Genomic DNA, 24,716 nt, shown 5'->3' with positions numbered 1-24,716 from the left:
ATAAAAGAACTCATTTAACCTTCGCAACAACCAACATTTTGGGCTTTCCTAGTGACTCAGTGGTAAAGAATCCGCCTGCCAATGCAGGAGACTTGGGTTTGATCCCTGGGTGGGGAAGATCCCCTGGAGAAGGAAATGGCAACCCACTCCAGCCTTCCTGCCTGGAGAATCCCATGGACAGAGGAACCTGGTAGACTACAGTCCATAGGGGTTGCAAAGAGTTGGACACAACTGAGTGGCTAAAACAACAACAGCAACCAATGTTTCAAACCAAGGAAATAGGCTGAGAAGATAAACAGTTGTCCAAGATCACACAATTAGGGAGATGCTGCACAGCAGTGGTCTGTTTTCTTCTTGGGCTTGGTCTCTCCCACGAGCATGTAAGCTCCTTGGCAGCAGGAATCACGGCCTGGCTGCAGCCTCCCTCCTCAGACATAACCAGTCATTCTTCAGGGCCTGGCACATAATAGGGATCTGACGAGTATGTGTTTGTGGTTCATGCAGGGAGGACCTACCCGCAGTGAGCAGTGGGGAATGGCACTGGGAAGAGAGGCAGGGATCCTGGATTTCGAGGTGTGTGTGCCAGGGGTTGGGCAGGGGATTCCCATGAGGTCATCAGAGACCCCTCAAGTGGGCTTATTCACTTGCCCTTTATTCAAACAAGAAAGAGCAGCCACGTGGCAGAGTAAAGCTTGCTTCCTGCTTCAAGGAAAATCTGAGAAGTTAGCAGAAGTTCCCAAGGCAGGGCTGGGTCAGCCTCCGCTGGGTTCCCTGCTGGGTGCTTTGCATGGTGCCCTGGAGCACAGGATTCGGACCGGCTGCTGAGCAGCTGTGAAGAGGGGGCCCCAAGTTGGTGGTTTGGGGGCTCTGTTCTCTGCCCGCCTCTGTCCAGTGTTCCACCACCTCTGAGCCCTCATAGGGGAAAGGAAGGAGGGGAGGGGACCCTGAAGTCTCCCGGGCTTCCCTGGCTTGGCCCCCAGGGCAAAGGGGAGAAGTCACAAAGCCTGGACACAGCAGAGCCACCTCCTCCTCCACGTGCACAGAAAAGCTCCAAAGCGCCCGCATGGACACCCAGCGTACAGCGGTGATGCTGCGGGAGTTCATGAACACACAGGTATGTGATGCACGCAGGGTGCCCAAGCACAGTGACAACATATGCAACACAAACTGGTGGGGGCCCACCTCACATGACAGAGTGTTCATGACAGTACTCAGTTACACACGTACCCCAAGCATGGGTAACACCAACTGTCACAGACAAAGGGGTCCAGAGCACAAGCATGAGTGCGCACAGCACAGACCCTTTAAGTGACTGGCACACAGCACCCAGAGTCCGCACACAGGGAACGGAGGAGATGCGGAGCTGCGAGTAAATACACCACCCATCTGGGATTGAATACGTGTATAACTCACAGAAATATGTGCCCAAGCGGATGACTTGAGCATGGAGAGACACACAGACACCCAAGAACTTCAATTCTGTGCATATTTCAGCTTCTCGATCCCTCAGCCAAAACTCTTTTTTCACATCACACAACCTTTTGCACACTTTAAAACATGGAAAAAAAAAATGTGTGTGCGGGAGGGTGGGGGACAAGGGCCTAAGAATTTCCATGAAACGCCAGGAGAACATCTCTTACCACTGACTGGAATAGATTAATTTTCCCCATTTCATATTCTAATTATAATTCCTTTTCCCATCGCCATCTTCAGTCGTCATTACAGCTGGAAGATTGTTCTGCAAAAGCCAGCCCTTCATCTTCTCTTCCCAAGAGTTTTGTCATGGAAATGAGTTTGGGAATCTGAAAGAATCCACATTTTTGCAAACAGCGAATGAGTCAGGATAACCCTTTCATGACGGCCACCAAGGAGAGGCTTCTGAAGGGTCTGTCTCTCCTCAAAACATGTGGTCCCCTTGGTGAGAGGGGTACCCGGTCCTCTAGTTCAACAACCACTCTCTACATACCCCAAGAAAAGGATACATCCCTTTTCTATCCTAAAGCAAACTTAGCAAATAGGCAGGCAAGGTGAAAGGCAAGATGCCCTGATTTTTGCAAGTCAGATGATGCCAGCTCCATCTGTGAAACCTCGGGCAAGCTCTGTAACTGCTTGAAGCCTCAGTTTCCTTATTCTTAAGACCCACAGAGCCACTGATTCATAGTAGGTGTGAATTAAATATCTGTGGGACGGACAAATGTGATAACTGCGTAGATGGATGGATGAAAGGGAGGGAGGGACTGAAGGATGGAAAGGATGGATGGATAAATGGATGGATAAGTGGATGATGGATGGTACAAGTCAGCACAGTTCCACAGCAATGTAAAGCAAGCCACAGTGTAATATAAAATTTTCTAGTAGCCACAGTTTAAAAAGCAAGTATAAACAGGTGAAATTAATTTTAAAGACATTTTATTTAACCCAATATATTCACATTATGATCTCAATGCATGATCAATACAAAAAAAATTGTAAATGAGATGGCTTACAGCCTTTTTTTTTTTTTTTTTTGGTACTGTCTTTGAAATCCAGTGTGTATTTTACCTTCCACTATGGCTCAGTTTAGACTTAGCCACATTTTGAGTGCTCAAAAGTCAACAATGGCTGGTGGTAAATAGAGACGTAAATAGTTGGGATGGGTAAGATGAGTGGATGGATGGTGGGGATATGGTATATGGGTGGGATGAATGGACGGATGGATGGATGGGCAGGGGAGATGAGTGGCTTAGGGAATGAATGGGACAGATGGGCCAGTAGGTGGACAAAGAGACAACTCAATGGTCAGACAGATGGAATTAGAAGGTGGGATGAATGGATGGATGGGCAGATGAGTGGCTGAGATGAGAGGAATGAGAGATGGATGAATGAATTGGGATGGCTGAGTGAGTATGAAGAGACAGGTAATGGGAAGATGCTTGAGATGGTGGGTGAGATAAACAAGTGGATGATTGGCATGGGTGAGTGAGATGCCTGGGTTGATGGAATGGGTTGAACAGGTGGGTGGGATAGATAAGTCTGGTATTTCCTCCTCTATTCACACTTGCTTTGGACAATGAGTTTGAGCAAGCTCTGGGAGCTGGTGATGGACAGGGAAGCCTGACATGCTGCAGTCCATGGGGTCGCAAAGACTCAGACTTGACTGAGCGACTGAACTGAACTGAGCTGATGGCTTCTTGGGTTGCCACGTGTTACCAACTGTCAAACACTCATCTTCAGCCAAGCTACCTCCAGATTCCAACGCAGTTTACCCCTGAACATTTCCCCATTCGGTTCATGCGCACCTCAAATTCAACACACCCAACACTGAACTCATGACACATGGATGAGCCTGCTCTTTCTCTGGCTGTCGTCCATCATGAGAGATGTCACCTTCTACAGAGTCCCCCTGGGGTGACTCTGGACCCCTTCTATCCTACATCCTCCTGATCCAATCACCGGCAGAAGCCTTCTGTTCAGCTTCCTCCCACCCAATCCATCTTCCACCCTGGCTATCACTAGCAATCTTTTGGTAATCATTTCACTGCTCAGATCACAACCCTGCAATGACTCCAAATTACTAGCTCTGGCATCCGGGACCCTCCATGACAACCAGCCCTGAGCCTCAGCTCCTATCAAGGCTGCAGGAACCTCCAGAACCTTGAAGCTTGCACACGTTGCCCCATCATCAGCCTGGAGCACCCTCTGCCTCCCTTTCTCTACCCACTGAAATCCAACTCTTCCTAAGTCTGTCTTTTTCTGGCTACACACTACAACCTTAACCAGTGCAGCTTGCTTCTATAAACGCATATTCTTGGGCCCAATCTTAAAGTCCCCATCTCAAGTCAGCTTTGGACTTAATTCATCTTCCCTGTATGGTGTGACATCCTGGTCAACAGCATTGATTCTTGCAAAGAAGTATTGGTTCCAACACTTTCTAGCTGTGTGTGACCTTGGATTTAACTTCTCCTTGCCTTAGTTTCATCACCTGTAAAATGGTAATGATGGCAGTTAATTATTACTGCCTTAGAAAGTTTTTTACATCTGTTATCAGATATTAGATATGAGCTAATACTCTATAACATAATACTTCATAATGGAGATAACTTTTGACAGGTGTTTAATAAATGTCATCTTGTATTATTATATGCTAGATTATTATCCCCTCATCAGCCCCAGTAGCCCTCAGTCTTGCAAAGAACCATGTCTCCTGCGTCATGGAGGCCATCAAATATCCCCTTAACTCTCTCCCCTCCCTTACTTTATTAACATCACATCCCTCCTGACATCCTTTCCTTTAGTCTAAATAGGTGAAGTGTCTCCCTTCTGTTCAAGGTGAGCCCCTTCACTCTGACCTCATCCCCCTCATGTCTTCCTCTTGTGAAGGAATTCATTCCCACTCATGGTCTTAGGTCTAAGACCTAATTTACATATGCTGAGGCAAAATGAAATCAGTCAATTTCCTTATATCAGGTACCAAGCACCTAAAATGTACTGAGTTACACATCTCCCAACGTTGAGGGTTTATGATAAACAAAGCTTGTCACAGGCCCTGAAAAGAGGTAAAAGCAAAGGGATTCTGAGGTCACAGAAGGGGCAACAGTCACTGTCCATTGACTAGTATCTAGTGCTTGTCTATTATGTGCCTGACATTGTGCAGACACCAGGCATACTGTAGTGGTAATGACAGCCCCTAAGGAGTCCCCAGTCCTTTGGAGAAGCTTGGGCAAATAACACGTTCCTATTCTCCAAACCTGAGAAATGAACACAGGCCATTCTTTGGCCACTGTCTCATGACAGGAGAAAGTAATAACCACAAACCTTGTCTGAAGCTCGTCCTAATTGGTCAGTGACAGTTCTGCACCCACTCATCCTCTGAAAGTCGAGAGATCAATTAACAGTCTCACTCCCATAGCTATACGTCCACAGGTGGGGGTCAGCCTGTCTCAAGAACCTCCTGCTTCTGAAAGTCCCCCATCTCAGGACTCCATGCCTCCTCAAACCCTACAAAACTCAGCTCTTGCTTGATTTGGATAGACTAACTCTGCAAAGTACAGCAATGAATTCAGCATCTTGTTTCTGATATTGAATGGCAGCCTCATCTTTGACAAATGTGATCATGGTAGGATAAAACTATCATAGAAGAACGGGAGGAGAGAAGAGTCTTTCAAGAGAAATCTCCTGGAAAGGGTCAACTGGAAGCCCCATGATGGAGAACACACAGGAGTTGGCCAGGGAAAGAGCAGGGAACATGATATCTGAGGCTGCTGGGAGCACAAGCCAGTGAGCACCTACTCTATTCCAGACCTCGTCCTAGAGCCATGCCTGGTCATCTCATTAGAAAGCCCCATAATTCCCAAGGCTACATAACCAGCTCCATTGTAGAGGTGAACAGGCAAGGCTCAAAGTGGTTGGTAGCTTGTGCATAGCTCTCGAATCAGTTCCGAATCTACCCTCGATTCTAGGTACCAAAGCAACAGTTGTTGTGTACAAGTTGCTGTCCCTCCCCTCTGCACAAAGACACACATCAAAGACCAAAGATGCATGCACAGTCCTCAGCCCGGCCAGTTGCAGACACCAAGAGATGTGCCTCATGGAGATCTAAAGAGGAAACAATCAAAGCAGCCTACACGGCTCCCGCCTGCCCCCACGATGGGCCGTGAGAACACTTGTTCTGCGCAGATAAAACACAGTTCAAAAGCAGCGAGGCAGCAAATGTGGCACCTGCGCCCTGGGTCCTGCCGAGAGTGCGGTTTTATGTGGAAGTCTCACAGAGAGATACACCTCGGAGTAGGGAGGTAGTGGAGGAGGGGCAGAGAGACCCTGCAGAGATGCAACTGGACAGGGAGAGGGCCTTGGGCTCAACTCTGACCAGATCCCATATGCTTAAGTCCAGGCCCACCATCTCTTAATGAAGGATGATGGCACCGTGGCTACAAACATGGACTCAGGTGCCAAGCTGCCTGGGTTCAAATCTGCTGGCTTTTCAAGCTGTGCAAATTTTTAACTAAGTTATTATGTCTCTGTCTCCTCATCTAGAAAACGCATATGACTATCATTTGGATTAAATAATTTCTGTACTTAGAACATTTCCTGGTACAGAGAAAGCACTCAAAATTGTTAACTCTTACATACATATATATATAAAACTTATAAAGTAATATTATATTACTTGCATTGTTTAATCCTTACAACAACCCTAGGAGGTTGATATAACTGCTTCTCTTCTGTAGATGAAACAGAATGGGGTTTCATGCAAACCTTTGAGGTCTTAAGCATGGGAAAGATCTTTTCCCGCCTGCCATATGTAATTTGGTCCCTGCCTGCCATATATAATTTGAAATAAAATTTGCAAATTAAAATCTTTGTCAGAGAGTCCAATGGGGTTCGTTTTTCCCATGATGATGACTTTCATGCTTTGTTCCTAAATATCAAATATCAATTTCTCTCCAAAAAAAAAGTTTTTCTCCTTATGAGTCCTTTGCATATTCTTATTCTGCCCACCAAGAAATCCAGGGCTCCAGTTGAGGCCCAGAGAGGTTAGGGGATTTGCCCAAAGCCACACAGCCAACAGGGCCCAATCTGATTTCTGTAGTCCAGGCTGCTGAACCCCCAAAGCCCACACTGGCTTCCTACCCCCACTGTTTCTAAGCTGGGTGAACCAGAGCAGGTGACCTCATGACCCTGGGCCAGGGACTTTGTCTACCAGGAAGGAGAGACAATGCCTTGGATATGCCCTGCTGGGGGGCTGGGAGCCTCTGGAGCAAGCTTGGTGTTGTGGTCACTGAAGGAACCGCCTCCCCACCACTAACAAGAGTCACCTAGGATGGTGCCATCTGTTTCATCAATAAAAAATATCAGGAGATAGTGAGAAAAGACAGTGATCAATACAACTTTGGTGGCAGAGTATGCTACCAGGCACTTGTCTCCTCCGGGAGATGAGAATTGTTGCCCCATTTTACGGACAGGGAAGTAGGGGCCTTCCTAGCTGGCTATAACCTTGCTTTTTCTAGACCTGGGCTATAACAGCACAGTGGTCAACAAGCATTTGGAATGTGACTAGTCCGAACTGAGAGGTGTTTATGTGCAAAACACACACCAGGTCTCAAAGACCTGAAGCAACAACAGCAAAAAAGACTATAAAGATGCCTCATCAATATATTTATATTGATTACATGCGGAAATGATAACATTTTGGCTATATGGGGTTAACTAAAATATCTTATTAAAATTAATTTCAGCTGTTTCTTTTTCCTTTTTTAAAGATGACTACTAAAAAAATTGAAATTATATCGGCGGTATGCATAATATTTCTATTGGACAGGGCTGGTCAAGGTGCTGTCCCAGCCACTACAGTTCCAGACTTAGAACCTTGGAGATAGCAACAGCTGAATCCAATTCTCCACAACAGAAATGAGGAAACTGAGACCCATAAAGGGAGAGTGATGTTTAAGGCAAGAGGCTGGCACAGAGGCATTCGTTCACTCAACAAATGTTGTTGTTCAGTTGCTAAGTCCTGCCCAACTCTTTGACCCCGTGGACTGCAGCATGCCAGGCTCCCCGTCCTCCACTATCTCCTAGAGTTTGTTCAAATTCATGTCCATTGAGTCGGTGATGCCATCCAACCATCTCATCCCTGGTCACTCCCTTCTCCTCCTGCTCTCAATCTTTCCCAGCATCAGGGTCTTTTCCAATGAGTCGGCTCTTTGCATAAGAAGACCAAAGTATTGGAGCTTCAGCTGCAGTCCTTCCAATGAATATTCAGGGTTGATTTCCTTTAGAATTGACTGGTTTGATCTCTTTGCTGTCCAAGGAACTCTCAAGAGTCTTCTCCAGCACCATAGTTTGAAAGCATAATTCTTTGGTGCTCAGTCTTCTTCACGGTCCAACTTTCACAGCTGTACATGGCTACTAGAAAAGCCATAGCCTTGACCAGACGGACCTTTGTTGGTAAAATATCTTTGCTTTTAATATGCTGTCTAGGTTTGTCATAGTTTTCCTTCCAAGGAGCAAGTGCCTTTTAATTTCATGACTGCAGTCACCGTCCACAGTGAGTTCTAAGTTCTGGGATAGAGCAGAGGACAAAATGTGGACCCACGTCCCAGACCAGAGGTGACAAGGTGATGATGCAGGTTTCCTTGCCTGGCCCACGACCCCTAGGGCAGCGAGGGTAGCTGGACTTGCACCAACCCCTCAGTTCCCCACTGTCAGCTCAGACCACAGAACTCAGTGATGGGAAGACACAACAAAACTCCAGCTCTGACCCAGAGCAGATCCACCTCAAAGATCCCTACTGAGCACCCCCAGCAGCTGCCAAGACAACCTGATGGACAGAGTGGCTCCGTGGGCACAGCCTGGCCGCCTGGCAGGCCTGTGATTCTACCCCTGCTGGTAACTTACACACCGTCTGCGTTACTGCAGATTTATGGCAAAAATTATCCTCTCTCTCAGCTCCATTTAAAGCCATTTGGAGCTCACTCCCATCCTCGATTATAAATCTAATTGCACATTCCAAACAGACAAGCACTCATTAAGCTTTAATTATGCACATGTTGTTTTCAACAAACATTTTCATTTGGCCGCTGTGAGGGGGAATGGTTCCCAGGGGGCTGTCAGTGCTGCCTGTGGCTAGAGGGAGCTGGAGCTCGAGAAGTGGGTCAGGGTGGGGTCCAATGCGGCCGTCCAAGGGCAGGGCCAGGACCCCATCAGACCTGGCTCACGACATTGATGGTTTCCCACCAGGCGTCCACTGCAGAAGATACCAACATGTATGTTCTCAGCCCTTATGACCCAGAGTCTCACCTAAGCTGAAGCCAGTGGGTGTCTCTAGGGTGTGGAAGAGGGACCCACACTCTCAGTTTTGAACAATAAGCCCTCTCCCCTCAGGAGCTGTCCCTGCTCTCACCCATCCCTCGCATTACACCCGGCACCATCTTTCTCCAGAACCTTTCATGCACTCCTGTGCCCACTCATCTATTCCACAATGACAGACTATACACAGACTCGATTGGGCAGTGAGGGGCCAATGGAGATCATGACTGATAAGGACCCTGTCTGGTTCTGTCCAGGTGACTCTCCTTCAAGGTCCATCTTTCCCACTGCGGGGGGGATCAAAATGCTTTACTGTAGCATTCAAAGCACTTAAGGACCTGAGTCCTGCCAGCCTGACCATTGAGGCTGGCCTCCCATCCCTCTCTCACATTCCTCCCTTGCTCTTTTCGGAGATGTGTGGACCTCCCTGCATGGACCATGCTTTACCTCCCTCTTGGCCTCTGCAGCTCTGAACTCTCCACCTGAAATTCTCCCATCTCAATCTGTTCCTTGCTGTCAGCTCCCTTTGACTCCCACACTGTCCCTTCCAGGAAGCCATTGCTGATACCCACTCCCAAATCAGGCTGGCTGCCCCTCTGCTGGGGGGAAGCTATGGAAGCATTTATTGGACCCTGATGCTGTAACTGGGCTTCTCTGGTGGCTCAGATAGTAAAGAATCTGCCTGCAATGTGGGAGACCCAGGTTTGATCCCTGCATTGGGAAGATCTTCTGGAGAAGGAAATGGCAACCCACTCTAGTATTCTTGCCTGGGAAATCCCATGGACAGAGGGGCCTGGTGGGCTACAGTCCATGGGGTCATAAAGAGTCGGACACGAATGAGCAACTAACGCAACAACAACAATACTATAACCAACTGCCACATGTCTGACTCCTAAGACCAGCCTGCCCCACTATTTCCCCATAGCACCCTCTGCTCCAAGAGCGGAGAGGAGAGGCACCTACTCGTTGTGTGGCCTTGAACAAGGCCTTCTTCTCACTGGGCCTCTGTTCCCCCACTGGGACATGGAGGGGTTGAATGGGTGAGGCTCTCTGGGACCCTTGCAGTGCAGTCAGTTTTAAGTTTGTCAGTTTATCCAGGAGCTAAGAGCTTTCTCTTCCCCACCTGAAGAGTGGTCCTGAAGCCACTGACCCCCATTCAAAGGTTCAGCCAGGACCCTGGGAGCAGAGGGAGCTTGCCAAGAAAAGTCTGGAGTGTGCAAGGGGCGCCCACCCAGAGATGGGGATCAAGGGTGGTGGAGAACTCTGAGGCCACGCCTCAAAGAGCTTCTGGAAAAACAAGTAAGGGAAATAAATGCTTGCTTTAAAATGCATATCAAGCTCCATTCACATCTGATGATGAACTGATGTTTTAGGGCAAGTTCCATGGAAACAGACTCAGAGTGAAATCTGCCAGCTGGATGTTTATCGGGGAGCACTATAGAAGAGCAAGGGAAGATGGAGGGCAGAGGGCAAGTTGAACTGTGATGCAGTCAAAAACAGAGGCTTCAGTCTGTCCCAAGGAGACTCTGGAGCTGGGACGGCTCTGCAGAGATGAGGCAGGAGTCACTGCATTCCCAAGCGGGCCAGCCACTGGGTCCAGGCTGCGGGAGAGAAGGGTGTTTGATAACCCTGGACAAGGCTCCTCCTTCCACCAAAGGCGACTAATACCCAGAGAGAGACTTGGCTGTGAGTAGCAGTAGCCATCACTCCTCACAGCTAGCAGGATAAGCATCTTAGTCAGGGAGGGATCTGAGTGATTTACAACAGCTTCCACTACAGCTATGATCATCTGTTCATTGTAACTAAATTGTGCAACATTTACAGCCTGCTTAATATGTTAGTGAAAGTGTAAGTCGCTCAGTCGTGTCCAACTCTTTGCGACCCCGTGGACTGTAGCCCGCCAGGCTCCTCTGTCCATGGAATTCTCCAGGCAAGAGTACTGGAGTGGTTAGCCATTCTCTTTGGTTGTTTTTAACTCATATAATCCTTACAACAACCCTGCAAGGTGAGCTGCTACTTTTTTAATTGGCGTAAAACTGCTTTCAATGTTGTGTTATCTTCTGCTGCACAACAGAGTGAATCAGCTATATGTATACATATGTCCCCACCCTCTTGCACCTCCCTCCCCACCCCTCCCACTGAGTTACCACTTCTAAGGCTCCCATTTTACAGATGAGGAAACTGAGGTCAAGCGAGGTTAAGCTGCTTGCCCAAGGCCACACAGCTAGTAAGTGGTGGAAGTCAGGACTCAAAGCCAGGATATTCACCTCCAGAGCCCGTGCTCTCACGACTGGGCTGTGCTACTTCTATGGCTTTGGCTGCTATTCACAAAGGCACAGAGCGACCCGCTTTCAGCCTGCTGCCCAGAGCCTGGGCTGCGGTCAGCAGTCTAGAGCCTCAGGCTGCCCAGAGCGGCCAGTATTTGTGCCTGACAATTATCCATCATCTGAGTGGTTGGGAACAAGTCCCAGAACTGATCCTTGCCAAAGACAATTAACTAAAAGCCACATGAGCATACGTCGGGGGGAGGAGGGGGACTGTGGCATGGGGATGGGGGGAGTGAGTGTGACTGAGACAATGAGAAGCAGATGATTTGGAAGATATTTTCTCCCCAGTGCTACAAAACAAGACCTCAATCATGCCACAAAGGGCTGGTATTGTTGGAAGGGAAATATGTCAACGACAGCGTTCAATCGTAGGGCGGTTAAAAAAAAAAAAAGAAAGGAAAAGAAAAAATATCTTTTGAAATTGTGATTTGACCTAGAAAGGTTTTCTAGGTCACCTGAACTTGGCACTGATGCCTCTAACCCCAAAACCTAACACAGACAAAGTACCAAGTTCACTTCCTTTTGTCACTACCAGATAACCCAGGAAATGATTTTTGTAAACACTGCTGCTGTATATTTTAGCGTATGAAAATCAGCCTTCAGACTTGGGAGCCAGGAGGACACTGGAGCAGGGCGGTTTTGGAAGCCCAGGCTCTGCACTTAGTTGCTGTGTGGCTAGGACAGGGACCTCAGTTCTCTGAGTCTTGTATGTCTCCACTGTAAAATGGGAATGGGACTGGCAGGACTATGTGTGCTGCCTGGCAGTGTGTGGGCACACTGAGGTGCCCAAGAGAGGCTAGATCCTTCTGTCGCTCCTGCCACTTGCCTAGGCTGAGGGGCACCCTCTGTTCTTGACTGTGGAACCCCTCTGCCCCAGTTCTGGACTCTCCCTGGGGACCTTGCAACACAGAAGTCAGGAAGGCAGTTAGAAGCAGTTAGAATCTCTGTCTTAACGGGGCTTTTCTCCCCAGATTCAGGGAGGGAACACAAACCCCATTCCAAGGCAGAGCACATGCCAATGAGTTCTTCAAATTCATCTCCACTATCAGGCCACTCAGTAGGAGATAAATTATAGAACCTCAGGGCTGACAGGCTCTCAGACCTTCTCATTATCCCCTTGGGAAAACTGAGGCTGGTAGATGGCCCCCAGTGACTGGCAACAGCATGCCAACAGTTGCAATCACCACATTCCTAGGGTCTCTGACCCTATGTTCCCAGAAGATGACAAAGTCATTTTACCCTCAAAATCCAAGGTGGTATCAGCATGTGCGAATTCCCCAACCCTCAACCTGAGAATCTATGATGTACTGGCCATTGCTAGGCTCTGAGGGTACCGGGGACACACAGAAACGATCCCCAGGGAAGCTTTGGGTCCAGAGGCAGCACTGATGACAGCTGGAGTGATGAGGTAGACACAGGTAGAGATAGGCCAGGTGAGACAGCTGATACACACCTGCCAGGTAGAGGAGCCACAGGGGTCAGAGCTGGGACATGAGGCAGCTGGGAGGGTGAGAACACCGTGTGTGTGTGTGTGTGTGTGTGTGTGTGTGTGTGTGTGTGTGTGTGAAACAGAAGAGAAGGTGCACAATCAGACCCAAGTCTGTATGGAAACACATTACGGTTACTGAGGGCACTTACTCTATGCTAGGCACCGCGGGGAGTGCTTTACCTAGGATATTTCAGACAGTCTTTGCAAGGAGCCTGAGCCTGTAAGGGAGATGCTAGGACCCCTTTTTTACAGAGGAGAAAAGCCCCATGTAAGCAGAGTGCTCAAGGTTACACGGCTACAAAGTGACAAAATCAGAATCTTAACTCTGCTACCTCCTGCCCATAACAGCCACTCTACTTTGCCTCTCCTTTTGGAAACAAAGAGACAAAGACCAATTATTTCATGAACAGAATGAGCGTTATCCTGTTCCCACTTAGGAACACTGGACTAGATACCCATCACAAGCCATCCACCAACATGTCCTGAGAACAGATTCTAGAGTTAAGTATAAAAAGTCACGTTACAGGGAAATATCAGAAAACAGACAGAATGCTTATCAGATCCCTGGCGGCGGGATAACTTCCCCAGTCCTCGAAGCAATCACGGAGGGAGGGAGATTGACAGATTCAAATATATACGCATTCATATCTTCTGTAGAGGGAAGCATAATAAAACCAAAATGAAAAGGACATCAGACTAAGAAAATATCAGCACCAACTATGAGACAGTTAATATATACGATGCAGAAACGGCGTAGTCAAATTAAAGAGACAGCATGGTGCCGACAGACAAAAAGACACAGGACACAAACAGGAACGTCACACAGGAGGCAATCTAGCAAGAGACAAGTACGTAGGGAAAAACTGTGCACCTGATTCTGTGAACATGGGAGAAATGTACATGAAACACACCTACTGTAATGAAACTGGGATACTTCCTACGCTGCTGCCGCGGAAAGCAGCTTCCAGCCTACTGGAAAGGAACACAGCAGCCACCCCCAGGCAGATAACCAGCGGGAAGTACGGTAGATGAGTGCCCGAGACCCCTGCCGCGGGCTCAAGAGTCACCCCCTCACCACACTGCCCATTTGTCTCAAGTCCACCGAGTCTTCCTGGAAGCAGCTTCTGTTCTCCATGCCGGGGATGGTACCAGTGATGGACAGGCCACAGTCTTTGTCCTTCTGAGCATCCGGTGTAGTGAAGAGGAAGGACCAGCCATTGTAAATGGTGATAAGTGCACCGGGAACCAGCGTTCACGGGAGCCGAGAGACTTCTCGGAGGAGGTGGTTGCTAAGCCCACCTACCTGCAGGCTGAGCAGAATTAGTCAGACAAGGGAGAAACCACCAGGTGGGAGAGGGTGGTGGGAACAGCATTTGCCAAGGCCAGAGGGCAGGGGAGGAGGACCCACTTAGGAGAGGCAGTGAGAGCTGAGCTGCTCAGGCAAATAGGACCCGATGAGGCTTTTCAGGGCTACATAGGGTGGGGCGGGGGGAAGTGGAGATCTAAGTCCAGATTGTGAGCTACATTTTATTTTTTTACTAATTAATTTTTATTGCAGTATAGTTGCTTTACAATATTGTGTTAGCTTGTTGTTTCATCGCTAAGTTATGTCCGACTCTCTGTGACACCATGGACTGTAGCCTGCCAGGCTCCTTCTGTCCACAGGATTTCCCAGGCAAGAATACTGGAGTGGGTTGCCATTTCTTTCTCTGGGGATCTTCCCAACCCAGGGATTGAACCTGAATCTCCTGCATTGCAGGCGGGTTCTTCACCACTGAACCACCAGGGTAGCCGTGTTAGCGTCTGCTGCAGAGCAAAATGAATCAGCTCTACATATACATATATGCCCTCTTTTTTGGATTTCCCTCCCATTTAGGACACCACGGTGCAGTAAATAGAGTTCCCTGTAGTTTTGGAAGTCCAAGCCACAGCAATCAGAGAAGAAAAAGAAATAAAAGGAATCCAAATTGGAAAAGAGGTAAGACTGTCATTGCTTGCAGATGACACGGTACTATACATTGAAAATCCTAAAGATGCCACCAGAAAACTGCTAGAGCTAATCAATGAATTCAATAAAGTTGTAGGATACAATATTAATACATAGAAATCTCTTGCATTCCTATACATGGACAACAAAAGATCAGAAACAGAAATTAAGGAAACAATCCCATTTACCATTGCAACAAAAAGAATAAACTTACCTAAGGAGGCAAAAGACCTGCACACAGAAAACTGTAAGATACTGATGAAAGAAATCAAAGACGACGCAAACAGATGGAGAGATACACCATGTTCTGGGATTGGAAGAATCAATATTGTGAAAATGACTATACTACCCAAAGCAATCTATAGATTCAGTGCAATCCCTATCAAATTACCAATGGCATTTGTCATAGAATGAGCTGCATTTTAGAAACTGGCCTCTGGCCTTGGGTGGAAAATGGATTGGGGGAGATAAGACTGGAGCCTGTCTTGGGAGCCAGGCAGAAGCTTCTGTGATGATCCAGGACCAGAGCTGGAAGCAGGACTCTAAGCAGGGTAGAAACACTTGCTAAAGAAATAATAAGTAAAAGAACATGGCAGTGATTCAAAAATAGAAATTTATATTGATGGTTAGAAAGGGAAGCAGGGTTGAAGTCAGCATAAAACCACGACAATCTCCAGTGTATTTTCCAAAATTCAGAACTAAGAGTCTCAAAGATGAATGAAACCTGCCAAGAGCAAGGGATCACCCAGGAGTCAGAAAAGGGGTGACTCACACAGTTTTGCAAACCCTAATTTCCTCTCCTTGGTCACACACTTCCTTCTGATTTCTTTTTCTGATGATTCATAAGAAAAAAAAATTTCCCCATTTAAATTCAAACCCAAAATGCTTGAACTCCGGAGCTTACCCTGCCCAAGCCTTAACCTCTGCCCCTCAGCCAACAAAACTCAATTTAACCCCAGGTAACTAAAAAGACACTGGCTGCCAAGAAACCAAGAGGAAACTAGAGGTTTCTAGCTTTATTGTGGCTGTCAAAGGCCCCATGGGGCCTCCGAGACCCCAAGAGGGTCTTCAAGCGGCAATTCACACGCCCAGGTCCACAGCCCTTAGCCAGGACCCACAGAGTTTCAGAATTCAGAATTTGTTTGGATTTCAGAAAAGAGAGGAAGTGATAATTCCACAAATTAGGTAGTAGCCTCTGTGGAGTCCGAGTTAAGACACATTCAGATTTCTACAGTGACTCTCTAGAGGGCTAGGTAGAGATTATGTCTGTCAGTTTAGATCAGACTTGGGAGCCGAATGAGTTCACAGCATATTTACAAAATAACTGCTGGTTTCAGAGCCTTCTGGATTTCAAATAAGGCAGTTTAGAGTTGACTCGAGCACTGGGCGCACATGTGCTAGGCCCTTGGGACACCATCCCACTGTATGCCCATCTTACAGATGAGGAAACTGAGGCTCAGGAAGGTAAAGGAAACTGCCCAAGGTCTCACAGCTATTAGGTGACTGAGTTGGGATTTGAGCCCAGATCTGATATTCTTCCACAGGTATACATGGATCTGCCAGGCTGCTGAAATGCCAAGCAGACTGTTTAGCATTACAGGGAATGTGGGTGGCATTGGGATCTGGTCAAGACCAGGTGCAGACTTGCCTGGCGGTCCAGTGGTTAAGAATCCACCTTCCAATGCAGGGGGCACGGGTTCGATCCCTGGTCGGGGAGCTGAGGTCCCACATGCCTCGGGGCAACTAACACAGCCAAAAATAAATAAAATAAATAAATATTTTTTAAAAGACCAGGTGCAACAGGAATTGGGTGCCTGCAAGATGTGTGTCCCCTCAGGCAGGCCCAGGAGCATCAACCCTCCTTACAAGCCCAGAGCTCCCCGCATCCACTGTAGATATGGTCCTGGCCCCCAAAGGCCTCAGAATCCACTGGGGGCGGGGATTTAAAATAGAAAAATGATAAATGTAGTCAGTCATCTACTTAGTATGTTAGACGGTTCTAAACCTATATGAGAAGAAGAAACGGTGGGGCAAGTGAGATGAATCGGGAGTGGTGAGAGTTTGAACAGAGTAGTCAAGGTGGGCCTCCCTGAGAAAGTGACAGTTGAGCAAAGACTGGAAAGAGGTGAGTGAGCTGAGCCAGCTGGGCAGGTATGCTGGGGAGAGGCTGGGCAAAGATCCAAGGGTAGGAGTGTGCCAGTAGAGACCACTAAGGTGGGCAGAGCTAGTGAGGGGGAAAGGAGGGGAGGCCAGAGAGGTTAACAGGGGAGAGAGTGTGCCCCCAGATGGCACTGAGATTACCCCTCCCCGGAGAGAGGAAGGCAGCACTTTTTCCGCCTGCCTTATCTGATGCTGTGGTTGGAGGAGCGGGCGAGGGCAGGCGTGAGGGCTGCACACACAGCTCGGCACATCCGAGGAACTTCAGAGGGGCCCCGCAGCAGCTGACATCCGCTCGGCCTGCGGCTTCTTCCTGTGGCTTCTGCATCTCAGGTCGCCCTGATGGCTGCTATTTTTGCTCCTGTTTGGGGTTTAAGGCAGGGCTCCTCTGTGCACGGGGCCAGGGGCTGCGGGGCCCAGCCCCTCTTCGGGTTTGCTCTGCTCAGAGCAACAGGGAGGAGCCATTTAAATATTCCAAGTATCTTTGGGGACATTTCCTGTTCAGTAAATGGGAAAGAAGTAGGAATTTGTTATAGGTATCATCCTGTCAACCTCTTGACCCTCTAAGCTCAGAGAGGTTAGGTGGCTAGTCTGAGGTCACACAGCCAAGTCAAACCACAGGCTGAGGATTCTGATCCAGTCGGTCTAGGTCAGAAGGCTGTTAATTAGCAAGGGGCTCTCTGCATTCACTATCATTTACCAAGCAGATAGTCTGTGCTATCCAGACTTCTAGAAGGCATGAGAATCAAGGTACATCATCAGTTCAGTTTAGTCGCTCAGTCGTGTCTGACTCTTTGAGATTCCATGGATTGCAGCACACCAGGCTTCCCTGTCCATCGCCAACTCCTGAGGCTTGCAAACTCATGTCCATCAAGTCGGTGATGCCATCCAACCACCTCATCCTCTGTCATCCCCTTCTCCTCCTGTCTTCACTTTTCCCCAGCATCAGGGTCTTGTCCAATGAGTCCGTTCTTTGTATCAGGTGGCCAAAGTATTGGAGTTTCAGCTTCAACATCAGTCCTTCCAATGAATATTCAGGACTGATTTCCTTTAGGATGGACTGGTTGGATCTCCTTGCAGCCCAAGGGACTCTTAAGAGTCTTCTCCAACACCACAGTTCAAAGCATCAATTCTTCAGCGCTCAGTTTTCTTTATGGTCCAACTCTCACATCCATACATGACTACTGGAAAAACCATAGCTTTGGCTAGAGGGACCTTTGTTGGCAAAGTAATGTCTCTGTTCTTTAATGTGCGTCTAGGTACATCATACATGCCTTCAATCCCCTCCGACCGTCATAGCACTGATGGGAAGGACTGTGATACAGTGGGCACATGAGAGGGGCCTCTGGTTCAGACTGTTGAGGGTGGGATGAGGTGGCAATCAGAGAATGTTTCTAGGGAGCAGTGATACCACAACACTATTTGCAGGAAAAGGCAAGGAGGGACTTGCCTGGTGGTCCAGTGGTTAAGAATCCACCTGCCAATACAGGGGACACGGGTTTAATTCCTGGTCTGGGAAGATCCCACATGCCAAGAAGCACTGAAGCCCATGCAACACAACTACTGAAGCCTGCACACCCAGAGCCACTGCTCTGCAACAAGAGAAGCCACCGCAAGGAGAAGCCCACACACTGCAATGAAGAGCAGCCCCCACTCCCCACAACTAGAGAAAGCAAGCACACAGCAATGAAGACCTAGCACAACCAAAAATAATGACTTAATTTTAAAGTGAGTTAGTCACTCAGTCATGTCTGACTCTTTGCAACCCTATGGACTGTAGCCCTTCAGGCTCCTCTGTCCATTTCTCCAGGCAAGAATACTGGAGTGGTTAGCCATTCACTTCTCCAGGGGATCTTCACAACCTAGAGATCCAACCCAGGTCTGCAGCAATGCAAGTGGCTTTAACCGTCTGAGCCAATTTAACCATAAAAAAAAAGAATAGGCAGGAGTTCGAGGGGTAAAGGAAGCATATTCTGGCCAAAAGAGCCTGGGTGCACAAAACCAAGAAGCATGATTGTTTGGTTAGTGGGGAGGGGCTTTAGGAAGCAGGAGGGCAGTGATTCTGCCTGGGAGGGAGAAGGCAGAAGCCAGCTCTGACTGCAAAGCCTGAAATCCAACAGGGGCCCCAGCCCCACTAGCAGGCATATGAAAGATTTCAGAACAGATCCAGCGGCTCCAAGTGACCAAGGCTTCAAGCAGAGGAGCTGTTCACGGAGATCACACTGGGGGGTCTGTGAACAGAGCAGACTCTAAGAGGGAAGGCGCAGCCAGGGAGTCCTGGGTAGAGGCTCCTGTGTCGTCCAAGCACAGGTGATAGAGAAGCAGGGAGACTGGCTGTAGCCTAGAGGTGCAGTCATCAGGGAGTAAGACAGAGAGAGGGGTCAGAGATGACTTAAGCCAAGGACTGGAAGGCCTTGAGGTTTACCAGGATGCGGTGATGGGAGAGGGCATGTCTGGAGATGGACGCACATGCGTCAAGATAAGGATCGTTCAGAGCCACTCTCTCCTTCAAATGAACCTTCTGGTGGCTCTGAGGATGTGCAAATCAAGACTGCTTCTCCACACTATTTCCCCATCCTTAGTGGGTGGCGGTTCCCACGCCTCAGTTGTAAGACCCGCAGAAGGTGAGAATGTTGCCTGAAGTCTCAGAGTCAGAAATCATGAGAGCAAAGTTTGCCCATCCAGGCTCACCTATGCCCATTCCAATGCCCATCTCGACAGACACTCAGTGGTGGGGGACCCTCACACCCTCCCTGGAAAACCGCACCTCAGGGTCTGGGAGAAGCTAGGGAATCCAATCCCATCTATGATAGTTCAGGACTTTGTTTGTCATTGTTCCACACGTGGGAACACCTGCCAGGCCCCCTGGCTGGACAGAGACCATGACTCCTGGATAGCCCTCAGGCCCCCAAGACGATCACAGGGCGTGCCACAGCGGCGGCCCCTCGGGAAATCCCACATCCCTGTCTCTGCTCCTAATTTCATTAATTACTGGTTTGTGGCTGCATGAGGAGGCGTTGCGGGTGCCACTAATCATGAGAAGGAAATTAACTTCAAACACGCAGTTCATCCTCTTCTGGAGGGTCCCCACACAACTCTGATTTCCAACACGGAATAAAGCATCTGAAGTTTCTGGGACCAGGCTAAATTATTTCTCTGAAGGAATCAGGGACCAAAAAAGGTGGAGAACTTGCCCCAGATTGCAAAGCAATTACTTAGCAGGCTACACAGAAGCAACTCTGGTTTCCCACTCTCCGGGGCACCTTTGTTCTTTCCGCAAACATCGAGTGATGCCTGTTGTGTGCCACACCTGTCAAAAGGCTTTGCAGCATGCCTTCCTCAGGAGGAATGAGTATTTTTATTTACTGAGCACCAACGAAGTGTTTGTTTAATCCTCCTAACAATCCATCACTTTGTAGGAGAGAAACTCTGGCTCAGAGAGGTAAGGTAACCTGCCAAAGATCGCACAGCAAGCAGGGAGCTCACAGCCAAGTCTTACCTGGGTGCAGCTCCTGTTCTCCTGGTTCAGGCGGTGTGTGGGGGTGGTGATATTCCAGCCACACCCTCCCCTCCAAGACCACTCCTCCCTCCCTCCCTAGGTCTTCCTCCCTGACTCAGGGTTCTCAGCAAACACTGGTTTACTAAGGGGGCTATTGTCTTGAGATCCCAATTGTATTATACAATGCTGGTGACTGGTATTCAGTAAGCCTTCAGGAAGTGTTAAAAATAAGAGTCAGTTCTGTGTCAAGACAGCCACTAAACCCCTGTAATTTACTCCTCTCCCTGTCAAGAGCTCATGGGTGTGATCAGAGACATAGAGAAATTTGTATCAGCCAGGGCCACAAAAAACAGACTGTGGCCCTGCATTCGAGCTCCCTAAGAAGAGAACCAGAACACAGAGCCTCGGGCTACAAGTGCAAGGGGAGAGCTCCCTGGGTCATACACACCTATGCTCACACACAGACAATCATCACAACACAGAAAAGTAGGTATCATTGTTCCCATTTTATGGATGAGGAGACTGAGACTTGCAAGGCTCAAGAAGCTTGCCCAGCATCACAGACTGTATTTGAGGCAGAGCTGACATTTGCAACCGGTACCTAATCTGCCCCGACACACAGTGGGCACTCAACAGCTACTTCCTCCATGGCTGGCTGGCTCCAAAGCCTTCTAAGCAAAAAGCCTGTGACTGCCTGCTTTGAGACCCAGTGTCCAGAAAGTAGAGATCACACACTTCTTGGTCTCAGTTGACCTGGGATATTCCGAGCCCGGGGAAAGAAGGCCTGAGAGTGTGGCAGGCCTTCCATTTCTGGGACGTACATGCTCACAGCTGGATTTGCAACACCGACAGTGACTGTGATGAATCAGAGCGCCAGAAGAGGTCAGGCCTCCTGCTCGCTCATCTCAGCGGGGTGCAGCCCCGGCAAGCATAACAAGCCCCACCTCCAACTCGGCCAACTCCTAGCACAAAGACAATCTCCCCAGGGACAGCGGGGAAAATGCCACGGACGCTGGGTTTCTGCATTCACATTCCCCGTCACCTGTTATGTGTGTGTGTGTTCACCCTGAGATCTGTCACCGTGTCCTTTCTCATTTTTTGCTGTCCTTTCAAGTGGTTATCTGTTTCAATATCGTTAATGGAGAAAAGGAAAAGGTGGCACTCACCACAACCGGGGAGGGCTTTTTACTGATTCCGCAAACTCCCAAATCCAATGGAAGAGGCAGCTCAAACTTTGTTCCTGGTGACATCTCCGGCTACCCCTCACTCCTCCTGCCTTGAAAGGCCCTTCCCACCCTTCATCCCAGGTACCTTCTGGGCTCCGACCACACCATGGGCCAGCTCCATCCTTGTTTCAATCTGAGTTAGCCAGATACCCCCATCATACCTGGCCAGGCCTACTGCAGGGCATGCTAAATGGATGGATGGATGAAAGAACAAATGCTCTCAGAGCATTTAGGCACCAACACCTGCTCTCCAGGGGTTGGTACCAGCCACTGCCAGAATTCCTTTTTAAGAAGGAGCTGCCAACTGCAGGCCTCCTGGACCTTCGAAAGCATCTTCATTCTACAACGTGACAGACACCTGTCCATCCCTGCCGGCACCCACCCAGACATCGTCTGTCTTCACCCTGGCAGCGCCAGCCTGACCACCTCCACCCCAGGAGGCGGCGGGCTCCCACTGCTTACCTTCCGCTGAAACACACCTGCAATGCACCAGCGTCTTGTAAGTAGAAGGAGCCCGAGTCTCATTCCACAGAAGCCCAGGCAGCGAGAGAACGCGCCCGCGACAGCCTCTGTGCAATTCTGCTGCATAATCAGCAGAGAAAGAGAAAAAATGCCAGAAATAGCAAGCTTTATAAGCCCTCCTGACAACTCTTGGTCCTCTATTGGCTGGAGGCCCGGCACCCCACCCCCCATCCCATTCCTATAAGGTGAAATGGAAAAACCTGTTATTTAACCTCTTTTATCAAAATCCATTTTCTATCCCAATTTGGGCCTGTGCGTTCGGAGCTCCTGGCAGCAGTCTCCATGCTAGGTTTCAGGGAGCGGAAGGGGAGGCAGCCCAGCTCCGTATTATTTGTGGCTTAAGAGCCTTCCCCACTCATGTCCACTGCCCTGGGAGCGGGTGCTGGACTGCAAGGGCTTTCAGAAGACAATTTGGCAGCACCTGTCAACGTGTGAAACTTGCATGCTGTTTCATTTGGCAATTAGACTTCCAAGTATCCATTCTGCCGAAATACCTGTACCTGCATGCACCATGCAAGCCCACTGATGTTGCTCATTACAGAGACTGCTCTGTAATTAGAGGCAGGCTGAATGTCTAAAACGGGGTCAGGCTGAATCGACTGAAGTGCATCCATTCTATGGAATATGATGGAATGGGGAAGATGTGTAGGTGCTGACTTGGAACCAGTTGGGAGAAAGTCAAGGACATGATCCCCTTTTAATAAAAACCATAATTGCGTGTGTATTTGGATACGCACTGTAAAAGATGCCAAACTGTTAATAGTGCTTACCCTGGGGAGTAGGAGAAGGAGGTATTTTCAGCTGCTGCTTTTTTTCTATTTCATTTTTTTTTCTTTTCCACAAGCATGTACTACATTTGTAGTTTAAAACAAAAACATAAGAGCCTCCCTGGTTCCTTTCCCACTCCTCTGAAACCAGCAGGCCAAGCAAGGCCCAAGGTCACCCAACACAAGGCAGAATCAAGCCTGGGACAGTGCTGACCTGAAGTACTATGGCTCCCCAGCAGCATCACTGACATTCACACAAACGCAGTTAAATTAGGGCTCGGTGAAGAAGGTGGACCTTGGAATAAAACAGAACTGGGTTTGAGTTGCTACTCTGCCTGCTGGAACAGTTAACTTCCCTGAGCCTCAGTTTCTTCATCTGTTAAATGGGGATGACAGTACCTACTAAATACCATATATTGTGTGGGGTGCTAAGAAGCCAATTTTAATCTTTTGGACATTACAGAACCATCAGAGGCTGCTGAGAAAGCATCACAGAGCTGAGGGCATCCAGGACTAAGTGGTCCTGGGGGATCACCCTGCTTATCACAATAATAAACTACGAGACAGAGAGAAGGGCCTGGGCAACAGCAACTGCCACATGATAATGGGAGTCGCTGCCCAGCACGTCAGTAGAAGGATGGATTGAGGGGATTAGAAAAGGCTTCAGAGAGAATTCCCCGGCAGTCCAGAGGTTAGAACTCCATCCTTCCACTTCAGGGGGCACGGGTTCGATCCCTGGTTGGGGAACTAAGATCCCACATGCCGCACAGCATGGCCAAAATAAATAAACAAAAATAATTTCAAAAAAGAAAGAAAAGAAAAGGCTCCAAATAGAAAGAAGTCCTGCTTCTGCCTCTGTCAGGCAATTCATTGCAACATTATTTTTGAGCATGTGGAAACAAAAATAAAATCCACTGAGAGGGGACTGGTTAAATCACAGATTTGTTGGACAGTGGATACTAGGCACCTATGAAATGGTCAGCATTCACTGCTATGGAAAGAAGCTCACGTTTGTTGAATGCTAAACTCGCTCACTAGAAACCAGAGACGCTGGTAAGTAAAAGGTGTAACTGGCTGGCACACAGAGAGCGTGCAGGTAGAAACTCTTCAGTTATCATGTATTCATTCATTCACTCATCGAGCATGTTCTGTTCCCTCTGCCTAGGTCCCACATCAAGAAGGGCAGGGTTCCAGACGCCAGGGCAATGTGTGAGCAAGGCACTGTCTGTGTCATCAAAAAGACATCCCAGGGGCTTCCCTGGTGGCCCAGTGGCTAAGACTCTGCACTCCAAAGCAGGGATCCTGGTTCAATCCCTGGTCAGGGAATTAGATCCCACACGCAACTAAAAAAAGTTCCCTCTGCCACAACTAAGACCCAGGGCAGCCAAAATAAATATTAATAAATGTTTTTAAAAACTTAAAAAAAGACACCCTAGCTCGTGCATGTAGTGAAAGATTATGGGGGAAGGAAGACAGTGCTCACAACTAAGGGCCCAGGGTCATGGGCCAAGTGAGGGCTTCACAGAACAGGTGTCATTCGGGCTGGGATTTGCAGGAGGGGCCAAGTTTGGGTGCACAGAGAAGGGAGGAAGCATGTTAAGAGGGGGCTGATACGGGATCAGTGTAGGAAGTCCGGACATTCTCCAGCAAACACTGAACTCCACCACGTGTTGGGGGGAAGGGAGGCTGAGTCTGAGGACAGAAGATTCTGGATGTCTTGGAAGGAGGAACGCTGGGGTTGTGACCATGCTGTCCTCAGCGTACAGTGACAGAGCAGCGTCCCAACGTGACTCACTCACCCTGATAGTCCCAGCCCCGCGGGGCAGAAGGTGCTGGGTGGGGCAGGAGCGCCTCTCTGGCAGGTTGGGTACCGGCAACTCAGCTAGGTGAACCCCAGCACCTAGATTCCAGAAGGAGGGCTCTTCATTCAGCGCTGAGTACTTGGCCCAGCAGTGGAG

At 48.7% G+C, this 24,716-nt stretch overlaps 1 protein-coding gene across 26 annotated transcripts in view; it reads right to left on the bottom strand.

Annotated features, from left to right (window-relative positions):
• Positions 1 to 24,716, bottom strand: part of TOX2 (TOX high mobility group box family member 2) — a 248,945-nt gene that overhangs the window by 94,622 nt on the left and 129,607 nt on the right. For 2 of the 26 annotated variants that reach the window (XM_081557012.1, XM_081557024.1), the window contains exon 1: positions 21,932 to 22,057. The exons of the other annotated variants lie outside the window; for them this stretch is intronic. In XM_081557012.1, the coding sequence (XP_081413138.1) occupies positions 21,932 to 22,057 (126 nt within the window). Of the gene's footprint in view, positions 1 to 21,931; positions 22,058 to 24,716 lie in introns of those variants that run through there. 26 annotated transcript variants of the gene reach the window in all.

This window comes from Giraffa tippelskirchi, chromosome 13 (genome assembly GCF_054371585.1).
Source record: "Giraffa tippelskirchi isolate mGirTip1 chromosome 13, T2T-mGirTip1v1.2.pri, whole genome shotgun sequence".
NCBI classification, from domain to species: domain Eukaryota; kingdom Metazoa; phylum Chordata; class Mammalia; order Artiodactyla; family Giraffidae; genus Giraffa; species Giraffa tippelskirchi.
Note: the sequence above shows the minus strand (reverse complement) of the source record. Positions and strands in the feature narration are given on the sequence as shown.